The sequence below is a fragment of the Procambarus clarkii genome, chromosome 6, assembly GCF_040958095.1.
Source record: "Procambarus clarkii isolate CNS0578487 chromosome 6, FALCON_Pclarkii_2.0, whole genome shotgun sequence".
NCBI lineage: Eukaryota > Metazoa > Arthropoda > Malacostraca > Decapoda > Cambaridae > Procambarus > Procambarus clarkii.
In genome coordinates this window covers 2,095,563-2,119,146 of record NC_091155.1, presented here as the reverse complement: position 1 = coordinate 2,119,146, position 23,584 = coordinate 2,095,563, and the positions used below count along the sequence as shown (strand labels likewise).

At 45.4% G+C, this 23,584-nt stretch overlaps 2 protein-coding genes across 3 annotated transcripts in view; both read left to right on the top strand.

Annotated features, from left to right (window-relative positions):
• LOC123754172 (dipeptidase 1) overlaps positions 1-23,584 on the top strand; it is a 279,527-nt gene that overhangs the window by 106,855 nt on the left and 149,088 nt on the right. The window contains exon 5 of the mRNA XM_069309114.1: positions 6,271-6,346. Within this exon, the coding sequence (XP_069165215.1) occupies positions 6,271-6,346 (76 nt within the window). The remainder of the gene's footprint in view (positions 1-6,270; positions 6,347-23,584) is intronic.
• On the top strand, positions 11,862-18,734 carry LOC138352901 (uncharacterized). Of its 2 annotated transcripts, XM_069305499.1 has the most exons (3): positions 11,862-12,309; positions 12,702-17,619; positions 18,012-18,734. In XM_069305499.1, the coding sequence occupies exon 2, from the start codon at positions 13,924-13,926 to the stop codon at positions 16,873-16,875; it is 2,952 nt and encodes a 983-aa protein (XP_069161600.1). In that variant the 5' UTR covers positions 11,862-12,309; positions 12,702-13,923; the 3' UTR covers positions 16,876-17,619; positions 18,012-18,734. The 2 variants fall into 2 exon arrangements, with proteins under 2 accessions (XP_069161600.1, XP_069161597.1); XM_069305496.1 differs by lacking the exon at positions 11,862-12,309 and having other exon boundaries at positions 12,316-17,619.

Below are 23,584 nucleotides of genomic sequence, written 5' to 3'. Positions count from 1 at the left end.
TATAAACAAAAATAACTGGCTGTGCTCACCGACTTCAAATTATTACCTTAAGGCTAAGCATATGTGTTCATGTGTGATTATTTTGATGGCTGATTAGGTTTTATTAATAGGATTTGATTTCTGAATCTAGCTCCTCATTACCACAACAGAATCTTGGTAACAGAACTTTTCACAGCCCCCAAAAGTGAAACCTTTTTATTAAATTGCAAAAAGCACCTGAGTGCACCTCTTGTACAAAATTATTTCTCATTAGTATAATACCTTCTGGCATATTACTTTCCACACCAAGCTTGCGTTCAGCAGCTTGCTTAATACTACCGTAATTACTTAAGAGTTAAACACAATTAGTGCTTAAACACTAACACAATACTAAAATTGTGCTAACACAATAAGATAAATAAACAGCAGTTACTATTTGTGCTTTAAATAAACAGCAGTTACTTACCTTGAGATTACCTTGAGGTGCTTCCGGGGCTTAGCGTCCCCGCGGCCCGGTCGTCGACCAGGCCTCCTGGTTGCTAGACTGATCAACCAGGCTGTTGGTCGCGGCTGCTCGCAGCCTGACGTATGAGTCACAGCCTGGATGATCAGGTATCCTTTGGAGGTGCTTATCCTGTTCTCTCTTGAACACTGTGAGGGGTCGGCCAGTTATGCCCCTTATGTGTAGTGGAAGCGTGTTGAACAGTCTAGGGCCTCTGATGTTGATAGAGTTCTCTCTCAGAGTACCTGTTGCACCTCTGTTTTTCAACGGGGGTATTCTGCACATCCTGCCATGTCTTCTGGTCTCATGTGGTGTTATTTCTGTGTGCAGGTTTGGGACCAGCCCCTCTAATATTTTCCACGTGTAAATTATTATGTACCTCTCCCGCCTGCGCTCAAGGGAGTACAGTTTTAGGCTCTTTAGTCGGTCCCAATAGTTTAGATGTTTTACTGAGTGGATTCTAGCAGTAAAGGATCTCTGCACGCTCTCCAGGTCAGCAATTTCTCCAGCTTTGAAAGGTGCTGTCATTGTGCAGCAGTACTCCACTCTAGAGAGCACAAGCGTTTTGAAAAGTATCATCATCGGTATAGCATCTCTAGTGTGAAAAGTTCTTGTTATCCAACCTGTTATTTTTCTTGCAGTTGTGACGGCTACTTTATTGTGTTCTTTAAAGGTATGGTCTTCCGACATGAGTACACCCAGATCCTTTACATTGCCTTTTCGTTCTATGTTATGATTTGCCTGAGTTTTGTAGGTGGTTTCCGTTTTTATATTTTCATTTTTTCCATAGCGCATGAGCTGGGACTTATCTTCGTTAAACACCATATTATTTTCTGTAGCCCATAGAAAGACCTGATCTACATCTGACTGGAGGTTCGCCGTGTCCTCTATGTTGCCTACTCTCATGAAGATCCTAGTGTCATCTGCAAAGGATGATACAGTGCTATAGGTTGTGTTCTTGTCTGTCCGATATGAGGATGAAAAAAAGTACTGGAGCAAGCACAGTACCCTGGGGGACTGAGCTCTTCACGGTTGATGGGCTGGATTTTATTTTGTTGACTATTACACATTGGGTTCTGTTGGTCAGGAAATTGTAGATCCATCTGCTTATTTTTCCGGTAATTCTTTTTGAACGCATTTTATGTGCAATAACACCATGGTCACATTTATCAAAAGCTTTTGCGAAATCTGTGTAAATTACATCAGCGTTTTTTTTGTCTTCCATAGCATCTAATGCCATATCATAGTGGTCCAGCAACTGCGACAGGCAAGAGCGCCCTGTTCTGAAACCATGTTGTCCGGGGTTATGGAGATGCTGTGATTCCATGTATTTTGTGATCTTACTTCTTAGCACTCTCTCAAAAATTTTTATGATGTGCGATGTTAGTGCTATCGGTCTGTAATTTTTTGCCTCTGCCTTATTTCCTCCTTTATGAAGTGGTGCTATCTCTGCTGTTTTTAGTATATCAGGAATAACGCCAGTATCTAGGCTTTGTCTCCACAGAATGTGGAGGGCCTGCGATAGTGGTTTTTTACAGTTCTTTATGAATATGGAGTTCCAAGAATCCAGGCCTGGTGCAGAGTGCATAGGCATACTGTTTATGGCTTCTTCAAAATCCAGTGAAGATAGGGAGACGTCTGATATATGATTTGATGTTGGTATCATATCCATGAAAAATTCATTTGGGTTATCAATCTTTAGTGTGTTTAATGGCTCGCTGAAAACAGAGTCGTACTGCTTCCTCAGTAGCTCGCTCATATCTTTGTTGTCATCGGTGAAAGTTCCATCTCCCTTTCGCAGGGGCCCGATACTAGATGTGGTTTTTTATCTTGATTTTGCATAGGAGAAAAAATATTTCGGATTTCTCTCTATTTCACTGATGGTCTTTTGCTCTCTCTGCCTCTCCTGGGTTCTGTATGATTCTTGTAGCTTCCGTTCAATTGTTTCTATTTCTCTACCTAACCTTTTTCGCCGTTCTTGAGATAGGGTGCGACTCTCAAGTTGTTCCGCGATTCGTTTTCTTCGCCTATATAGGGAACGACGTTCCCGTTCCAATGTGCATCTCTTCCTCTTTTTTCTTAGAGGTATGCGGTTTGAACATATTTCTAGTGCTACTGAGCTTATTTTTTCCTGGCACTGGTTCAGGTTTGCATTTTCTAGCTGTTCTTCCCAGTTTATTTCTGTGAAGTCCTGGTTTATTTGCTCCCAGTTTATTTGTTTATTATTGAAGTTGAATTTGCTGAAATCTCCTCCACCAGGAATCTGGACTGGTTTTGAAGGTCTACTCCCCATGGTTGTCATAACTTCAATTAAGTTGTGATCTGAGTAACAGGTATTTGTAATCATTATTTTCCTGATCAATTCATCATTATTAGTGAAAATGAGGTCCAGCGTGTTCTCCTTCCTAGTTGGTTCTACTATTTGCTGGTTTAAGGCAAACCTGTCGCACATCCGTACTTATGATTTCATGTGTAATAATATTGAGCCACTATATTTCATTATGTTTTTATAATGAACTAACTAGCTGTCACTTAAAGTAAGACTAGGCTAGGTTTATGTTAGGTTAAATTACGTTAGACCAGGTCAGTGTGAAGTATAATACTCGACAATCTAGTTCGAAGTCGACCAATGTACGATTTATTTGACTCCCTCAATCTATCTATATAAAAAAAATAGAAATGTTCGTTTGTTCAAAATCGCTAATCTCCGAAAGTTCTTCACCGATTGCTTTGAAATTTTCATACAACGTTCCATTCGCATCTGAGCGGGTTTTTATATACATACTATATAGATGTCACGTGTGTGACGAGAAAAAAATATGCTTCTTTGGAAAAACTTTTTTTTCGTGGATTTTTCATGTGAGGGAAATCTTCGAAACCTCTTTACCGATTGCTTTGAAATTTTGACACACTTTGCATTTTAATAGGTGTGTGTTTTTATGTACCTACTATATACATGCCTCACCTGTGACAGGAAAAAAACATTTTTTTTTAAACAGCGCCATCTGTTGTACGTAAGAGTAACACACGCTGTTGTTACGGTCACTATGGACCAGTAACCAGGTTCTTGATGGATGAACCGTCTTTGTAGTATCCGACCCCAAGTCGTTAATACGGTTTCAAGATTTGGCTTTATAGTGCAATGAATAAATAAGTGGGCGATGAAGAAAACACTGTTCCCTTCACCAATGTATTTACACTTAAACCCTTAATTATAATAAGTAGACTATTAATACACTTATGTACATCGGTATCTCTTTCACTCAGGACACTGGGCGCTCACATACAGTGTTTGCCAACCCCAGCGTTTCTCTCACCCAGTACCTTGTCCAACCGTACTGGGAAACACTGGCGAGTTTCACTTTGTATGTCGGCCAGCCCACCGACACAGTATCACGAGATGCCTATACCCTCGACCGCTCTCCAGCCACTTGCTGGCAGAGGACCTCAGCCACACGCTGATCAGGGCCACAAAACAAACAATACAGGGGCAGCGAACCCCTGGCAGAAGCCTCTAGCGACCGGCTAGCAGTGCTTCCCAACAGGCACCTCACTGTCGTCCATTTCTCTCTTTAGCCAGTCCTTGGGTACGCCGATCTCTGCCAATACTATGTAATCAGCAGTCAATACACTGCTTCAGATTGGCGGCGACTTACTTAGTGGTCTTCCAGAACTAAATCAAGAGAATGTAGGCTGCCCAAGCACCCCCCACACGTCACTTCTGTGGAGACAAACACGTCATCAGTTAACTGGACAGTACACTGGGGAAACCAGGTAACACTTACTGGGGGGGGGGGGGGGGGGGGGGTTGACATTATGCACGTAGCACAATCTAGGTGACGCTGATCTTGATCCGCCACCTCACCAGAGGTCATCCACAACAGCCTCTGGCTGGCCAAGGCAGGACACTGGAGCTATTTGCCGCTGTTACGCCAACACCAATAGATGGGGTTATCTACGTAGCGACCAATTCCAGGGGAGTTTGAGTGCAGATCCATAGATGGCGCTGAAACTGCCACTCTACACTCCGTAACAACTGTAATCTCTGAAAATTCTTCACCAATTGCTTTAAAATTTTGACACAGCTTTCCATTCGAATACACGCGTGGTTTTTATATACCTACTATATTGATGCCACACTTGTGACAGATAATAACATACTTTTTTTTTAAACAGAGCTATCTATTGCATGTAATAGCAACACACGTTATACTAAATATGTTACGATTCCATTTCAATGTTTCCGATTGCATTGATAGATTGAATTTTCATAGATTTTGATTTATTAATTTTGACAATTATTTTGTGTTATATTGCATTGGAATTGAGCTGTTTTGTTTACCATACCGTTCATTTCGTGAGTATAATTTATTTTTGTATTTTCATTGTTTTATTCGTTTTTTAACTTTTTATTATATTTCAGTGATGGGAACATCAGATTATTTGATGTTCCCACTTGTCTTATGGCAACATCATATCATTTGGGAGTGCATCGGACGAGTGGGGAATGGTGGGGAGGATGAGGGGATGGGAGTGGGTGAGGATGAGGGGATGGTTGTGGGGAATGGTGGGTAGGATGAGGGGATGGGAGTAGGGAATAGTGGGGAGGACGAGGGGACAGGGCAGGGGGTAATGGTGGGGAGGATGAGGGGATGGGGGAGTTGGGAATAGTGGGGCTGAGGGAATGTAGAATGGTGAGGAGGGCAAGGGGACAGGGAAGTGAGGGATAGAAGAAGGATGGGGGAGGGAGGAATGGTAGGGACGATTAGGGGATGGGGGAGTGGGAGATGGTGGGGAGGACGAGAGGATGCAGGAGTGGAGGATGATGGGGAGGACAATTGGACGGAGGGGAGGGAAATGGTGGGGAGGACTAGGAGACAGGGGGAAGGTTGCTGTGGCTCGGCAACGCACATGCATTGCTGAGCCACAGCAATGCGTGGCCAGGTACAGCAGTTGCTGAGCCACAGCAATGCGTGGCCAGGTACAGCAGTTGCTGAGCCACAGCAATGCGTGGCCAGGTACAGCAGTTGCTGAGCCACAGCAATGCGTGGCCAGGTACAGCAGTTGCTGAGCCACAGCAATGCGTGGCCAGGTACAGCAGTTGCTGAGCCACAGCAATGCGTGGCCAGGTACAGCAGTTGCTGAGCCACAGCAATGCGTGGCCGGGTACAGCAGTTGCTGAGCCACAGCAATGCGTGGCCGGGTACAGCAGTTGCTGAGCCACAGCAATGCGTGGCCGGGTACAGCAGTTGCTGAGCCGCAGCAATGCGTGGCCGGGTACAGCAGTTGCTGAGCCACAGCAATGCGTGGCCGGGTACAGCAGTTGCTGAGCCGCAGCAATGCGTGGCCGGGTACAGCAGTTGCTGAGCCACAGCAATGCGTGGCCGGGTACAGCAGTTGCTGAGCCACAGCAATGCGTGGCCAGGTACAGCAGTTGCTGAGCCACAGCAATGCGTGGCCGGGTACAGCAGTTGCTGAGCCACAGCAATGCGTGGCCGGGTACAGCAGTTGCTGAGCCACAGCAATGCGTGGCCGGGTACAGCTAGTAATTATTAATATTAAGAGATTCGAGAGTTGGAGTCTCCTAGTGCCCTGACACCTTTCAGAGTTGTTGCTCTGAAAGCTGCCAGGACACGGTAACAGAGACTGACCAAAGACTACCATCAAAGTCTATCGTTCATAGGCTAACCCCAGACTGCTTGTCTTATGTCAGATCTTTCAAGAGTAAACAATTTTTTCATTCTAGACTCTAGAGTGCCAATCATGACTCTTTGTTTGTTATCTCTCAGGGCGGAGTGTGCCAGAGCCCACGAGACAGACCTGGAGGACCCTGACTCTCCCCGTGGACTTACACACTTCGGCAAGGTGAGAACAATATTGACCCTTCGTGGTTAGTCAATATATAAAATAACTATCCATTCATTATTCATCAATTATTATTCAGTCTTTTTAATGCTCTATAATTATGCTCAATCTTCATATTTCATTCTTGTTTTACTTCTGAAAATGGATTTCCTCATGTCAGTCAATACAATTTCAGTCATTGTTTACATTCATAAAATTCTTTATTATTTATTGGCAATCTTAGATAAATATTATTTTTCATAAAAAATACAATTTGGCATGATTCAAATGTGGCCTTATTAACCCGACATTTGGGGGTCAGTTGAGAACTTTCTTGAAAGGTTGTGTGCTAGTGTTTGACATATTGAAATCTGCCCGAAACGCTGTGCGTACTAGTGGCTTTACAAGAATGTAAATACTGTACTATCCAATGTATTCTCACAAACCCAATGTACCTTCTTGTATATATATAAATAAATAAATAAATAAATAAATAAATAAATAAATAAATTGAAGTACGGAGAAGAAGTATGTGCGTGTGTATTTACTACTTGCTATTTGTGTCTGCAGAATCGAGCTATTAGCTCCTGGACCCCACCTTTGTAACTTATCTAACTTATCAAATTTTTCTTTATTATATCTGCTACATATATTTCTCTCTAAAACACACACACACACACACACACACACACACACACACACACACACACACACACGAGCGCACACACATTCCTGGGATGCATCCCGTAGCAGATGTCTAACTCCCAGGTACCTATTTACTGCTAGGTGAACAGATGCATCAGGTGAAAGAAACTCTGGTAATTTTTTTTTCTGCTGCGGCCAGGTATCGAACCCGGGCCTTTACGACTACGACCTTTTAGCGCTTTCCACCCAGTCGCGAGGCCCCTCCCCAGTGTGCGTGTTTGCATGTAATTACCTAAATGTAGTTACAGTATGAGAGGTACGCTCGTGGTGTCCCGTCTTCCCAGCACTCTGTCATACAACGCTTTGAATCTACTGACGGTTCTGGCCACGACCACCACCACCTCACTTGTTCATTATAGCTTGGTTAGTCTCATCTATTAAGACTCCAACTGGGTTGTTGTTTGTTTTTTTTGGGGGGGGGGGGGGGTTAACCTCTTGTATAGGCATAGAAGAATTTTGGATCTTTCTTTATGTTTTGGGCAAAGTTTTCTTTCGTAGATCCTTTTGGCATATCTGATTTTCTGGGAGGCCGAGTTTAGTGCCCCTTTGTATAACTCATAATCAGTGATGTCCATCGTGGATTTATACATTCTCCAGAGGTTTCTCTTGGTTACCAATGCTTGTTTTACGACCTGTGTCATCCATCTAGTTCCCTTTCTTCATTTCGCCACATACTTTTTAACGAGTTTCTCTTTCATTCCTTGACAGTCACCTCGGTGGCAATGTAGAAATTCATCACCTTTGACCTTTATGTGGGTTAGCCCTCATACAGCATGTGGGCTCTGCCACATGCTGTATGAGGAAGGAGGCCTGCACAAGGTCGAAAAATCGTTCACCTTCTGCTTGTGATACTAGGTTGATCCAGTCTTTGGTCTCGTGGTTAAAGTCCCCCATTATTAGGGGTTTGGGTTTCAGATGCCGCATTGACAACATTTTGTAGATCTGCAATTTCTTCTGCGGCTGTTCAGAGGAGCTGTTCGCAAGATGCAACTGTGTGATGGCTCTCAGCTTGACTATGTAAACAGATTCAAATACCTTGGCCTTGAGCTACCACTGTATGGTCCTCTTGTATTCAGATTCTGTCGTCAGTATAAGTCATATATTCGAGAGGCTCCGAGCTCTCAAGATTGTTGCAGGTTATCATTCAGGCTATGGTGCCAATGTCAGCATTGTCAAAATGATGTACCTTGCATACTTCAGATCTTTAGTGGATTATGCTGCACCTCTGCTTTCTTTAATGCCTGAAAGAAAGCTTGGAAGGCTTGACAAATTGCAGAACGAAGCCTTGATCCTTGGGTGCCCTCGTACCACAAAGATAACATGAGAAAGGAGCTTAATATTCCGAGCGTTGATGATCATGTTACTGAAATAAACTGTCGAAATTGTATAAAACTGCTTCTGGTAGCTCATCCTAACAGAAGCCCTCCAGAATTTCTTTATTGAAAGTTAACATTATTCCAAATAGATAACTAAAACTGCAACTGAACTCAGAATGTATCAAATTTATAATTTGTACCAAAAGAGCCAACAACGGCACTTTCCTGCACCGTGGGAGATTACACCCTGTCCAATTTTAATCCCCTCCCTTTCCACCCAAGACGCAAATTAGAGATCAGCCCAAGCTTCGTCTTGAGGCAAAGCTGACCGCCTTAAGCCATATTGATGCTCTGTCCACAGAGCCTTCTCTCTCTCAAACCATATACACTGATGGTTTCCTACACTGCCTAATGGGTGCAGCTGGAAGTGCAGTTGTCCTGACAATGGGCAATGGCTTATATTTTGAGTGGGGAATCCGTATAAACAACTTTGCCTCAACCCTTCAGACAGAACTATTTGCCTTGCTTCTTGCACTGAAATGTGTACAAGTCTCCAAAATTGATACATTAATTGTAAGTGACTCTTTATCATTCTTAATTGCTCTCAACTCTTTAAGACATAATTGTAACATGCTCGTGTCCGAAGCTAGACACAAATACAACAAAATTATTAATGTTGGTAATAGGTGTCCATTTGATGTGGAGTTCAACATGAGTCCATTTTATGGTGGCCTCCGAATGCATGATAGACCCGTTGAATTAGCCAAAGAATCTGCCTTTAAACGTGAAATTGAGATTGTCCTTGGATTCTCAATAAGCAGTATGAGAGCAATAGTACACAAAGAACTTCAACAAAATAAAATAGTACACAAAGAACTTCAAGAAAAGACACCAGTAATTCCATCTATCATCATACTATCATGCAAGAGGAGCCACACATCTATGGATCATCCAATAAAATCAGCAGACTTCTATATGTTACTACTGCTCGGGTTAAACTCAGTTACAAGTATCTCTGGGAATTCTCATTATCTGCTGATGTAGACCTGACCACATGTAAACTGTGTCAAACTTATTCGCACACCCTCCGTCACTATGTGATGGAGTGCAAAAAGATACGTGAATTCAGAGACAATTCTATAGCAAAATTTTCAGAGATGTGAAAATATTTCATTCGAAATGATCTGCTACCAGAAATCTTAGCAAAATATCCCCAGTTTGCTGACTGAAGGTAGTAACTAAGTGATTGTAACCTATCCACTGCTGTCCACTGGATGGGGGGGCGGTGTGTATGATAAACATATCAACTGTGCAACTACCTCCCCATATATGTCGGTTGCTTAATTTAGAAACTGTATTTGTGTTCGGTCTCGAGCCCATTGTTGATGTGACGATGTGTATTGAATTTTGTAACTAGCTCATCAAGATCGCTAACTAGCTTAGCTAAATGAATTGTGGGGTTCAATCCTTGAGCCCATTATGTGTCTCTGTAACACTTCTCACTACCGCCCACAAGATGGGTATATATGTTCCCATATATGCTCCCACTTCCTTAGTCTTTTACTCACCCCTGTCTCTAATGATATTGTTCGTTTGATTTTATGCACTATTTCACAGGCTTCCAATCCCTCACCTTGTAGAAAAAATATTTTCCTCCTTCGTTTCTGTTTCCATTTAGACGTTTCGCTTCAAGGTTTAATTTTAGCATTTCTCTGTCTTCCTTTGAGAAGTTTCGTCTTAATGACCAAAGTTTCCCATCCTCATCATTCTGCAGTTTTCTGGCACTCCTAAGCACTTCTGTCATTTGTTTCAGTCCATTAAATATCACCCTTAAGGGACCATTCTTGCCATTCTTATATTTGCCTATCCTCATAAAATCATTGACGTTTTCCTTTGTTGTGAGGCCTTTTCCTAACCCTACTATTTTCTTAAAGATTTTATTTCTTAAACATTAATTTCCTCTATTTGAGGTATCAGTGAAGTTTCTCTTAGCATATCCTTACCTTACAATATGTTAGCCTGTAGGGTTACTTTAAGTTGTTCATATAGGAGTTTATTTTCATGTTAATTTCTTGAAATTCACCCCCTCTTCATTTCCCACATCTCGTTATTTTTACTAGTTCCTTGATTTGTACCTCCTGTATCCTTATCTTTTCAGTCAAGTAGGTAATTTCCTTACCTTGCTGGAAACAATTTTCTTCTAAATTACGAAACTCAATCTAGAGACCTTCATTTTCTTATACCAATTTCACAACTTTTTCTTCAAATTTCTTCAGCAAGTCCTTAATAGTGACTAACCTGCCAAGAAAACCTTCGTTCATTATATCGTGGGCTGAGAATCCTTTGAAAGATTCCTCTGTTCGAGTGTTGTTCTCCCCTGTGGTAGCAGCCATCTTTGTTGCTGACAGTCTTCTGTTTTAAAATACCAGCTTTATCTATCATGGTTTTCACTCGCTTTAACTAATTTCTTATATCTCTTACTTTTTCCAAACTCCCTATACCTTCATGTATCCTGGGACACCACTTGCAGCTCTCTACCTGCACCACAATACTTAGGTAATTATGATACTCCTGGAGCCTGCTGCAGTGTGTCTGCTGCCTCCTGGGTGTGTGTGTGTGTGGGTGTACTCACCTAGTTGTATTCACCTAGTTGTGTTTGTGGGGGTTGAGCTCTGCTCTTTCGGCCCGCCTCTCAACTGTCAATGAACTGTAACTGCTAACTATTTTTTTTTCATACCCACACACACACCCAGGAAGCAGCCCGTAACAGTTGTGTGCTTGCGAGTGCGTGTGAGATCTTTCGTGCGTGCGTGTACTTACCTAGTTGTGTTTGCGGGGGTTGAGCTTTGCCTCTTTGGTCCCGCCTCTCAACCGTCATTCAACTGGTGTACAGATTCCTGAGCCTACTGGGCTCTATCATATCTACATTTAAAACTGTGTATGGAGTCAGCCTCCACCACATCACTGACTAATGCATTCCACCTGTTAACTACTCTGACACTGAAAAAGTTCTTTGTAACGTCCCTGTTGCTCATTTGGGTACTCAGTTTCCATTTGAGTTCCCTTGTTTGCATACCACCAGTGTTAAATAGTTTATCCTTGTCTACCCTGTCAATACACCTGAGGATTTTGTAGGTAGTGATCATGTCTCCCCTTACTCTTCTATCTTCCAGTGTCGTAAGGTGCATTTCCCGCAGCCTTTCCTCGTAACTCATGCCTCTTAGTTCTCGGACTAATCTAGTGGCATACCTCTGAACTTTTTCCAGCTTCGTCTTGTGCTTGACAAGGTACGGGCTCCATGCTGGGGCCGCATACTCCAGGATTGGTCTTACGTATGTGGTATACAAGATTCTGAATGATTCCTTACACAGATTCCTGAAGGCTATTCTGATGTTAGCCAGCCTCGCATATGCTGCAGACGTAATTCTTTTGATGTGGGCTTCAGGAGACAGGTTTGGTGTGATATGTTATGATCTCAGCCTGCAGGAGAAACGAGTCTCCCTCCTTGAGAGTTATTCAGCAAGCCTGACCTAACTAGAAGGTCTAGCAAATATTGAGGTGATAACCCATATGAAAAATGGCTGGTTGGATATGTAAAACAATTTAAGATTATGGGCAGTAAGTAAGGAAATAGATAAATGACGGGCTAGGAGATGTGGACATTTTGCTGGAGGCGTGAGGCTCGCTTCTGGAGGACCTTGACCTCACTTGAGTGCCAGACATCGCAGGGGGAAGCCGCGCTCCGTTGAGCTCCCGTCAGAAGGGAACCCCTAGTGATATATCTCTAAGAGAAGAGAAGTGTGCAGACGTGCCAGCTGTGGAATCGAGCTGGGGACGTGTGGTCTCAAGTCGTGGACGATAATTAGTGAATATTAAGCCGCCCGGAGGCATTATTGTGGGCTGTGTGGAGCGCCCTGACCAGACGCCGTCAGAGGAAAAGCGCCCTCGACCAGTTAATCTGTGGTAAGCACGATATACGCCAGTTCATAGTGATTGCATTGTAGTTGGTCGTGTGCCCAGCGACAGTAGCGATGTTTATTTATAAGTTAGACATGTTTTAATAAGGCAGAAGGCCTGAAATAGGAGAGTGAAGAGGGAGGAGCACGGAGCGACGTCCGTCCTCTCTGAGCTCTGGCGGACGACTGAGGGAGCCTGGCTCCGGATGGAGGAAGACCCTCCCAGCGAGTGAGGACGCCGCCGCCAGGCGAGGTGGAGTATGGACCCGCCCAAAACGGGGGAGTCCACTCTCACTGTATGTAGAGAACAGATAGAGGTTTGAGGCAAACCTATTGTGTGAATATTTTTTGTTTATGTGTTAATGGGGAACATTTTATTGGAACGTCGATGGGTTGCAGGTTTGTCTTTGGGGAAGAAGTTGCTGAGAACTTCGAAGCCAGCAGATGATGTAGCTGATGAGACTCCAAGGTAGTGGAGCAGAGGACCTCGAGCTGTGAGGAGAAGCAGCAGTGAAGAGGAGTGTCACGTGCTTCTGTAGAGGTGGTGTAGCAGCCAAGAGAGCTGTGGAAGAACCTAACAGAAGGGTGAAGCACCGTAGTTACACAAGGAAACTTCATGATAGCAGCCGGGAGGAGCTGCAGAGGATCCTGGTAGTGAAGCCCGGAAGAACCTAAGGATATTAGGGTTGTGAACTTCCAGAGGTGGAAGGGGAAGTTCTGGTGGATTACTAGTAGGGAGTTGATAGTGTTTGGTTGTCATTAGCGTGCAAGACGCAGTGAGAGGTGAGTGACTGTTGGCATTCTTATGTCAAGGAATTTTTTTATACTGAAGTATCAATGAACATTTATACTGGTATATGTTATTGCATTCAAATGCTGATTTTCTATATATACATTATCTTGCTGATAGTGCAACAGTGTATGTAGGCTTGACCAACTTGAGGAGGTTAATGGTATCAGGTGGCGAACCAGGAGATAGGATACCCCTTGATAAGCTGATAATAGAGTTCTGATGGTGTTGGAGTGCAACCTGATTGTGATATTATAGAGTATAGGATTCATTATTATTATATGTGTGTATGTATCGTATATGTGCCTTGTCAAGTAAATGTGTCACAATTTGCTGGTGTTTGCCCTTGTCCTAGTGAGGCTTCCCAGGAGGTAGTAAAGAAGGAGAGAGAAAGAACCAAGAACCACTGCTGTGGACAGGGTAGAAGGTAATATTAATAAGTCAAAGGGGGATCGAGGAGATCATATCACCTAAGGAGAGAGTGGGGAGTCACAGCGGCTCGAGTGGGTGTGTGCACGTGACAACGAGGCTAAGTGTTGGAGCCGCATCCCCTAAGCGTGTGACGTTGAGCCCCTCTCCAAGAGCCAGAAGCGCCAAGGGTGATCTCCTAGTATAAGCACTCTGCCGAGTTGTGGGTTGGGTTGTCCATAGAGAAGGATCGACGACGACAACACCAACCAACCCACGAGTCTATGAAAAATTGGGGGCCTGTCCGGGAGCGTGAACTGACACACCCACACCCTGTCCAAGAGTGGATTTGTACACCCTTGCTGAAATAAACTGTGTGACCGCAGGTGTATATTCTCTCTTGGGAAGACTCACAGGACAAAGATGGATAAGGTGCAAGCATTTGTGGAGTCAGGCAAGCCTGAGGACTTGGAAGGTTGCACGAGGGATCAATTGAAACAAATAGCAGAAAAATGTGGCATCAGGTTGAAAGCATCTAAAGTAGCTGGGATGAAGGATGAGATCCTGAGGCAGTCAAGAGCCAAAAGTGAAGCGGCAGAACAAGGAGCCCAGAAAGGAGCTGAAAGTGGAAAGGAGGATGATGGGCAGGATGACGTGAGATCCCAGGGATCAAGTAGGAGCAGCAGGAGTAGCCGCAGTAGCAGGAGTAGCCGAAATAGGAGCTTGGAGAGATTCCAGTTAGAGCTCCAGATGCAGCAACAACGAGAGGACAAGGAGAGACAGTTCCAGCTGGAAAAGATGAAATTGGAACTCCAGATGAAAAATGAAGCCGAGAAAACCAAACTGGAAGTAGAAAAAGAGAAAACCAGAATAAGAGAACTGGAGTTGGAACAAGAGAAAGAAAAAGAGAAAGCAAGACTAGAGGTCGAAAAAGAAAAAGCCCAGGTCGAAAAAGAAAAAGAGAGAACAAAACAAATGCAGATAGAAGCGAATAGAACCTTGGCTGAACAAAGGATTGAACATGGGTTGCCAGAGAGCACCACCCAGGTATCACACCCACCAGATGTTAGGGTTAGGGAGAAGGACATTCCCTTGTTTGTGCCCGAAGAGGCAGAGAGCTTCTTCGAGCATTTTGAGAAAGTAGCCAGTATCAAGGAGTGGCCACAGGAGGAATGGGCCCAGCTGGTCCAGTTAAGATTGACCGGTGCGGCCAGGGAGGCATACACCCAATTGTCACTGGAAGAGTGCCAGGATTACGCCACAGTAAAGAGCAGCATATTGCGCTCGTTTCAGTTAACCCCAGAAGCTTATAGGAAGCGCTTCAGAGAAATGATCAAAGTTGGAGCATGTACGTTTGCTGAGACAGCAAGAGATCTGGAAAGACGATTCCAGAAGTGGATTGAGGCTGCTGGAGTTGGATCTTACGCTGACCTGAAGCAACTGATGGTCATGGAAAAGTTCTTGGAGATGATGCATCCCGAAACAAAGTTCAAGATCCAAGAAGCAGGGATAATGGAGGTGAAAGATGCCGCAGATAGGGCGGATATGATTACTGAAGCATACAAGAGCTTAAGGGAGAACAGAGTGAGAAGCGAGGCGAGACGCAGCAATGGCAGATCCAATGGAGTCTGGGGAGGAAGAAATTATGAGAGACCCAGAGGAGTCTGGGGTGAGAAAAATTTTGATAAATGGGCAGATAAAAGTAAGTACCCTAAAACTCAGAAGAGTAGGTCGCGCACTTCATCTGAAAGTGAGGATGGAGGAGCAAAACGAGAAACTAATCGTTATCCAGGAAATCAAGAGTCCAGTAAAGCTCCACAGAGTACGAGTAGTACGTCTGGCCCGAGGAACTCCAATACGAGTGGGCAGAGTCAGAGCTACTCTGGTACATATAGAAGAGACTTTTCCCAGATGAGATGTTACAATTGTAACGGATTGGGTCACGTGATGCGAGATTGTCGGCAGGGCAAGAGAGTTGTGACCCTGGCCATGTGTGACCCCCGAGGTAAATATACTAATGTGTTCCAAGACAAACCACAGAGAGCGAACTTAGTGAACGAGAGGTATAGGCCGTTCATGAGCAAAGGTTGGATCAGAATAGGAGGCCAACCTGAGGTAGAAGTTGGTATCTTAAGAGATACCGGAGCTAATCAGAGCTTGATTACGAGAAGCCTGATTGGGAATGGTCGACGGTTAGCTGGCAGTGGGAAGATGAAAGTATATGGGTTATTGTCTGAGAGTGACATGCCCGTTTGTACTGTCCAGCTAAGGTCGGAATATGTGTCGGCAGAGGTGATGTTGGGAGTGTGCCCCGACATACCTATTCCAGGAGTCCAAGTGATCCTGGGGAATGACTTGTGTGGGACAAAGGTGTTGCCAAGAGTCATAGCGGAGACTGTGCCAGAGGAGAGCCCAGAAGGCCACGGCACGGGTGGGACACCTGAGAGTGTGAACCTGACTGACATCCGAGGAGATGAGTCAGGAGACCGCCAAGCCATTGAGTACCCTGTCTCGGTAGTGATGAAGACAGAGGTGGCCGACAAGGAAGACGCTGGAGGAGATGAGACAGTGTCAATTAAACCGGTAGAGGATATTGATGTAGATATAGCATGGCTGTTTGATGAAGGTCCAGCCCAGGCAAATGGAGTCTCGGTGAGGTCAAAAGTGAAGATGGCCCAGCCGAAGAAAAATCATGTGAAGAGAGCAGACCTGAGTAGAGCCCAGACTGCTGAAATTAAGGGTCGGAAGGTGAATGCAACTGTGCTGAGTAGGAATGAGGAAAGATGTGGACAGACTGAGGACGGGAATAGAGCGTCAAGTGGTCCACGAGCACAGAGGCATATGGATAGTGGAGTTAAGTTGTTTGAGATGTCAGGAGTTGACATGTTTCACAGAAAACGTGGAGAAAAGATAATGAAGAAGAGTAATAACCGAGAAAATGAAAGGAGAAGAGACAGTATGTGTGGAGAGATGCTTACGAGCACTTTGGGAGAGGCAAAGCGACATGTATGGTCGAGTGCTGTTGGATGTAGTATAGTGCCCGAAGAAACTTTTAGGGAACGAAGAAGAGTCGAAGGAGAAGAAATGGAGTGGTATAGAAGCGAAAAGTGTAGGAAGAGGATGATGATGCAAGCATGGAGGGATAGAAGAAAGCCGAGGACTCGATGGAAGTCAGACAGGATGAGATCTTGGATAAATGCGGAGACGCAAGGGAGGATCGTCGGTGAAGACGAGGAAGTGAAGTATGATGACAGGAGGCGGAAGTATAACGGCAGTAGATGGAAGTGTGAAGACGACAGAGGAGGTACAGACAGCAGATGTCTGACTCTGGACGGGAAGAGAAGAAGACGAGGAAACGGAGGGTGGAGACAGTAAGTAGAGTGGACCAATGGATTGCAGGCGTCCAAGGAGGACAGCCTAGCCAAGAGGTGCCAGAGAGGTCAGATCATTTGTGAGAAGAACATGTTCCTGGAGAGTTGTGAGCCGGATGTTGCAAGGAGCAACGAACTAATTGTAGACTCCTAAGAGAGTATATGGGGTGAAGAACGAGACAGCGTGGTGGCGGATGTATTATCCCGAGCTTTGCCACTGGAATAACTCTCAAAAATAAGGGGAGGGGAGTGTTATGATCTCAGCCTGCAGGAGAAACAAGTCTCCCTCCTTGAGAGTTATTCAGCAAGCCTGACCTAACTAGAAGGTCTAGCAAATATTGAGGTGATAACCCATATGAAAAATGGCTGGTTGGATATGTAAAACAATTTAAGATTATGGGCAGTAAGTAAGGAAATAGATAAATGACGGGCTAGGAGATGTGGACATTTTGCTGGAGGCGTGAGGCTCGCTTCTGGAGGACCTTGACCTCACTTGAGTGCCAGACATCGCAGGGGGAAGCCGCGCTCCGTTGAGCTCCCGTCAGAAGGGAACCCCTAGTGATATATCTCTAAGAGAAGAGAAGTGTGCAGACGTGCCAGCTGTGGAATCGAGCTGGGGACGTGTGGTCTCAAGTCGTGGACGATAATTAGTGAATATTAAGCCGCCCGGAGGCATTATTGTGGGCTGTGTGGAGCGCCCTGACCAGACGCCGTCAGAGGAAAAGCGCCCTCGACCAGTTAATCTGTGGTAAGCACGATATACGCCAGTTCATAGTGATTGCATTGTAGTTGGTCGTGTGCCCAGCGACAGTAGCGATGTTTATTTATAAGTTAGACATGTTTTAATAAGGCAGAAGGCCTGAAATAGGAGAGTGAAGAGGGAGGAGCACGGAGCGACGTCCGTCCTCTCTGAGCTCTGGCGGACGACTGAGGGAGCCTGGCTCCGGATGGAGGAAGACCCTCCCAGCGAGTGAGGACGCCGCCGCCAGGCGAGGTGGAGTATGGACCCGCCCAAAACGGGGGAGTCCACTCTCACTGTATGTAGAGAACAGATAGAGGTTTGAGGCAAACCTATTGTGTGAATATTTTTTGTTTATGTGTTAATGGGGAACATTTTATTGGAACGTCGATGGGTTGCAGGTTTGTCTTTGGGGAAGAAGTTGCTGAGAACTTCGAAGCCAGCAGATGATGTAGCTGATGAGACTCCAAGGTAGTGGAGCAGAGGACCTCGAGCTGTGAGGAGAAGCAGCAGTGAAGAGGAGTGTCACGTGCTTCTGTAGAGGTGGTGTAGCAGCCAAGAGAGCTGTGGAAGAACCTAACAGAAGGGTGAAGCACCGTAGTTACACAAGGAAACTTCATGATAGCAGCCGGGAGGAGCTGCAGAGGATCCTGGTAGTGAAGCCCGGAAGAACCTAAGGATATTAGGGTTGTGAACTTCCAGAGGTGGAAGGGGAAGTTCTGGTGGATTACTAGTAGGGAGTTGATAGTGTTTGGTTGTCATTAGCGTGCAAGACGCAGTGAGAGGTGAGTGACTGTTGGCATTCTTATGTCAAGGAATTTTTTTATACTGAAGTATCAATGAACATTTATACTGGTATATGTTATTGCATTCAAATGCTGATTTTCTATATATACATTATCTTGCTGATAGTGCAACAGTGTATGTAGGCTTGACCAACTTGAGGAGGTTAATGGTATCAGGTGGCGAACCAGGAGATAGGATACCCCTTGATAAGCTGATAATAGAGTTCTGATGGTGTTGGAGTGCAACCTGATTGTGATATTATAGAGTATAGGATTCATTATTATTATATGTGTGTATGTATCGTATATGTGCCTTGTCAAGTAAATGTGTCACAATTTGCTGGTGTTTGCCCTTGTCCTAGTGAGGCTTCCCAGGAGGTAGTAAAGAAGGAGAGAGAAAGAACCAAGAACCACTGCTGTGGACAGGGTAGAAGGTAATATTAATAAGTCAAAGGGGGATCGAGGAGATCATATCACCTAAGGAGAGAGTGGGGAGTCACAGCGGCTCGAGTGGGTGTGTGCACGTGACAACGAGGCTAAGTGTTGGAGCCGCATCCCCTAAGCGTGTGACGTTGAGCCCCTCTCCAAGAGCCAGAAGCGCCAAGGGTGATCTCCTAGTATAAGCACTCTGCCGAGTTGTGGGTTGGGTTGTCCATAGAGAAGGATCGACGACGACAACACCAACCAACCCACGAGTCTATGAAAGATATCAACCCCTAGATCTTTCTCTCTGTCCGTTTCATGAAGTACTTCATCTCCTATTCTCAGGGGCCGTGTTTCCCCTGAGCTCTATTTCCCATGTTATATCTGTTAGGAATTTTCTTATCTCATAGTTTCTCTTACGGAATGCCAGCCTTTTGTTTTCAGTTCCGCCTCCTTGAGTTCAATAACCCTTCTTCAACCAGATACTCAAACACCAGTGTACTGTGGTCGCTCATTCCTACTGGGGCCTCAAAATTGATTTCCCTTATGTCGGAGTCGTTCAGAGTGAAGACTTGGTCGAGTCTCGCTGGTTCATCATTTCCTCTCATCCTAGTGGGTTCCCTGACATGTTGGCTTAGAAAGTTTCTTGTCGCCACCTCCATTAGTTTGGCTCTCCAAGTATCCTCTCCTCCATGTGGTTCCTTGTTCTCCCAGTCTATCCTTTCATGATTGAAGTCCCCCATGATGAGCAGATGGGATTCTTCAGGCAGCAGATGCTGCATTCTCAATTATAGTGTTAACTGCCATGTTGTTGTTGTCATACTCTTGCCTTGGTCTTCTGTTATTTGGTGGATGGGTTTATATCACTGTTAATATTACTTTTGGCCCTCCAATTGTCATGGTGCCTGTTATGTAGTCTGTGAATCCCTTGCAGCCTGGGATGACCATCTTTTTGAAACTCCATTCCTTTCTTATTAGTAGGGCCACACCACCTCCTTCCTTTCCTTCCCTTTCTTTACTTATTACAGTATAGTCCTGGGGAAACACCGCATTCGTTATGATTCCTGAGAGTTTTGTTTCTGTGAGTCCGATTACATCTGGGTTCACTTCTTGTGCTCATTTTATTAGTTCACTTGCCTTGCTTGTGATCCAATCTATGTTCGAGTACAGCACCCTGAAACTGACTCTCTTCTGTCCATTCTCAGATCCTATTGCTTCCCCTGAAGCAGGGAAACGGGGAGGGACCGGGATGGGAGGGCCTATGAAGGGGGACCTGGGAGATCTGGGGTGTGCGGGGGGGCTGGGAGGATCTGGTACAGGGAGGGTGGTGTAGGGGGGGGCTTGAGGGGGGTTGGAGAGAAAAGAGGGCTTGGGGGTGGGGAGGTGGGGGAGGCTTGTGGGTGGGGGTGAGAAGGGGGAGGCTTTGAGGAGTGTGGGAGCAGGGGAGGCTTGGTGGGGTATGACATGAAAGAGAGGGTTTGGGGGAATGAGGGGCTTGGTGGGCATAAAAGGAAGGAGGGCTTAGGGGGGGGGGAGGTTGGGGGAAGGGAATGTTGAGGGGGTTGAGGAAGAAGGGAGGGCTTAGGAGAGTGGGGGAGAAGGGAGGGATCAGGGGGGTGGGGGATACTGTAGAGTTTTGGGGGGTGGGGGAGAATGGAGGGGTTGAGGGTGGGGGAGAAGGGGGGACATGGAGGATTAGTGAAGGGTTGGGGGAGAGAAGGGAGATCCTAGGGAGGAGGGAGTGGGGGGAGGATGCCAAGGTGGGCACCTTGGGTACCAGGGGTTGGGGCAGGTAGGGCACTATTGGGTGGGAGGATGTGGAGGTGCTTCTCTCTGTGTCAGTTGAGCTGCTTGTGGAGGGTTCCCCATTCCCCTCTGGGATTGTAGGGCTCAGGGTTGTGGCTCTCTGATTCCTTTCTCTCTCCCTGTGCTCCCTCCTCATGGCTGCTGCCCTCATTCTCTCGTCCCTTGTCATATTCCTCTGCAGGAATACATTTATGAACTTCTGTACATTTGCTAGTCTGCTCTTCCTTGCTAACAAGTCCTCTTTTGTTCTCTCGCTTGTGAGTACCACCTTTATCAGTCGGTCTCTGTCCTTGTTGTACCGTTCGATCCTGAAAACTTTTTCAATATTTTGGTCAGCCCTCTCCATCTGTACCCCTTTAAGGATCTCATTAACTTCATTTTTGTCCTTGTCTCAAATTCCCACTGTACTGGTTCCTGTTTGTCTCTTAATGCCTACTATTACTACTGCTCTTTTCCTCTCTATCAGCTGGCTAGTGCATTTAGCTGCTTCCTGAATAGAAGCCACTTCCATGGCAACTTCCCTAACTGCACACCTAGCTTTAGGGCTCTTTTTAAACACTTCTACAAAACAACCCTCTTTTGCAGAAGTCCCCTAAACAGTAGCTTCACCCTCTCCCTGAAGTATGGTTTGTGTCTGGAATTGGGAAGGAGTTTCCTTCAGGCTTCTTATGTCCTCCTTTGCTGCCCTTAGTTCATCCTGCAGGTTGGTTACCGTCTCCCTCATTACCATCAGTCCTTCACTGAATTCATCCCACATTTGATGGAATATTCCCAGAATCCAGGCTTCCTGTTCCACCCCTTCCTCCAGGCTTCCTGTTCCACCCCATCCTCCAGGCTTCCTGTTCCACCCCATCCTCCAGGCTTCCTGTTCCACCCCATCCTCCAGGCTTCCTGTTCCACCCCATCCTTTGAGTTTGTCTCTACCATGTTTTTCTACATGCGGATGCTTCTTCGAGATAGTCTCCCAGCCATGTTTTAACCCTATGAGAGAGATGGAGGGGGGAGAGAGATAGTTGAGAGAGATGAGAGAGAGAAAGATGAGAGAGAGAGAGAGAGAAAGAGAGGAAAAGAGGGAGGAAGATAGAGAGAAGAGAGAGGGAATGGGAAGAAAGAGAGAGGGAGAGGAGGGAGAGAGTGAGGACGAAAAGAGAAGTGAAAGAGAATGGGAGAGAGGGAGAGAAGGGAGAGAGAAAGAGGGAGAAGAGAGAGGGAGAAGGGGAGAGGGAGAGAGAGTGAGAGCAGGATGAGAAAGAGCAGAGAGAGAGAGAGAGAGAGAGAGAGAGAGAGACAGACAGACAGACAGACAGACAGACAGACAGACAGACAGACAGACAGACAGACAGACAGACAGACAGACAGAGATAGATGGGGGAGCAAAAGAGATACAGTGTGAGTGAGAAAGAGGGAAGAAGAGAGTGGTTGAGAGGGAGAGAGTTAGAGGGATCTAGTGAGAGGGGAGAGGGAGAGGAGAGAGGGGGAGCTAATGGAAGGAGACGGAGAGAGAGAGAGAGGGAAAAGTGTCAGCTAGGAGGGGGAGAGAGGAAGGGAGCTGAGGAGGGAGATATATGGTCCCTCTTACCAAGGTGTCATATCGTGTTTGTGATGTATGTGTGTGTGTGTGTGTGTGTGTGTGTGTGTGTGTGTGTGTGTGTGTGTGTGTGTGTGTGTGTGTGTGTGTGTGTGTGTGTGTGTGTGTGTACTCACCTAATTGTACTCACCTAATTGAGCTTGCGGGGGCTGAGCTCTGGCTCTTTGGTCCCCCCTCTCAACCGTCAATCAACAGGTGAACAGGTTCCTGAGCCTATTGGGCTCTATCATATCTACACTTGAAACTGTGTATGGAGTCAGCCTCCACCACATCACTTCCGAATGCATTCCATTTGTCAACCACTCTGGCACTAAAAAAGTTCTTTCTAATATCTCTGTGGCTCATTTGAGCACTCAGTTTCCACTTGTGTTCCCTAGTGCGTGTGTCCCTTGTGTTAAATAGCCAGTCTTTATCTGCCCAATTAATTCCCTTGGAAACCTTGAATGTGGTGATCATGTCCCCCCCTAACTCTTCTGTCTTCCAGCGAAGTGAGGTTTAATTCCCGTAGTCTCTCCTCGTAACTCATACCTCTCAGCTCGGGTACTAGTCTGGTGGCAAACCTTTGAACCTTTTCCAATTTAGTCTTATCCTTATGGACTCCATGCTGGAGCCGCATACTCCAGGATTGGCCTGACATATGTGGTATACAAAGTTCTGAATGATTCCTTACACAAGTTTCTGAATGCCGTTCTTAAGACAGCCTGACTTATGCCGCTGATGTTATCCTCTTGATATGGGCTGCAGCGGAAAGGTCTGGCGTGATATCAACCCCCCCCCCCCCAAGTCTTTTTCTCTTTCTGACTCTTGAAGAATATAATTTCCCAGATAATATTGTGTGTGTTTCATTGTGTGTGTATGTGTAATTACCTAAGTGTAAGTACCTAAGTGTAGTTACAGGATGAGAGCTACGCTCGTGGTGTCCCGTCTTCCCAGCACTCTTTGTCATATAACGCTTTCAAACTACTGACGGTCTTGGCCTCCACCACCTTCTCACCTAAGTTGTTCCAACGGTCTACCACTCTGTTTGCGAAAGTGAATTTTCTTATATTTCTTCGGCATCTGTGTTTAGCTAGTTTATATCTATGACCTCTTGTTCTTAAAGTTCCAGGTCTCAGGAAATCTTCCCTATCGATTTTATCAATTCATGTTACTATTTTGTATGTAGTGATCATATCACCTCTTTTTCTTCTGTCTTCTAGTTTTGGCATATTTAATGCCTCTAACCCTTCCTCGTAGCTCTTGCCCTTCAGTTCTGGGAGCCACTTAGTAGCATGTCTTTGCACCTTTTCCAGTTTGTTGATGTGCTTCTTAAGATATGGGTACCACACAACCACTGCATATTTTAGCTTTGGCCTAACAAAAGTCGTGAACA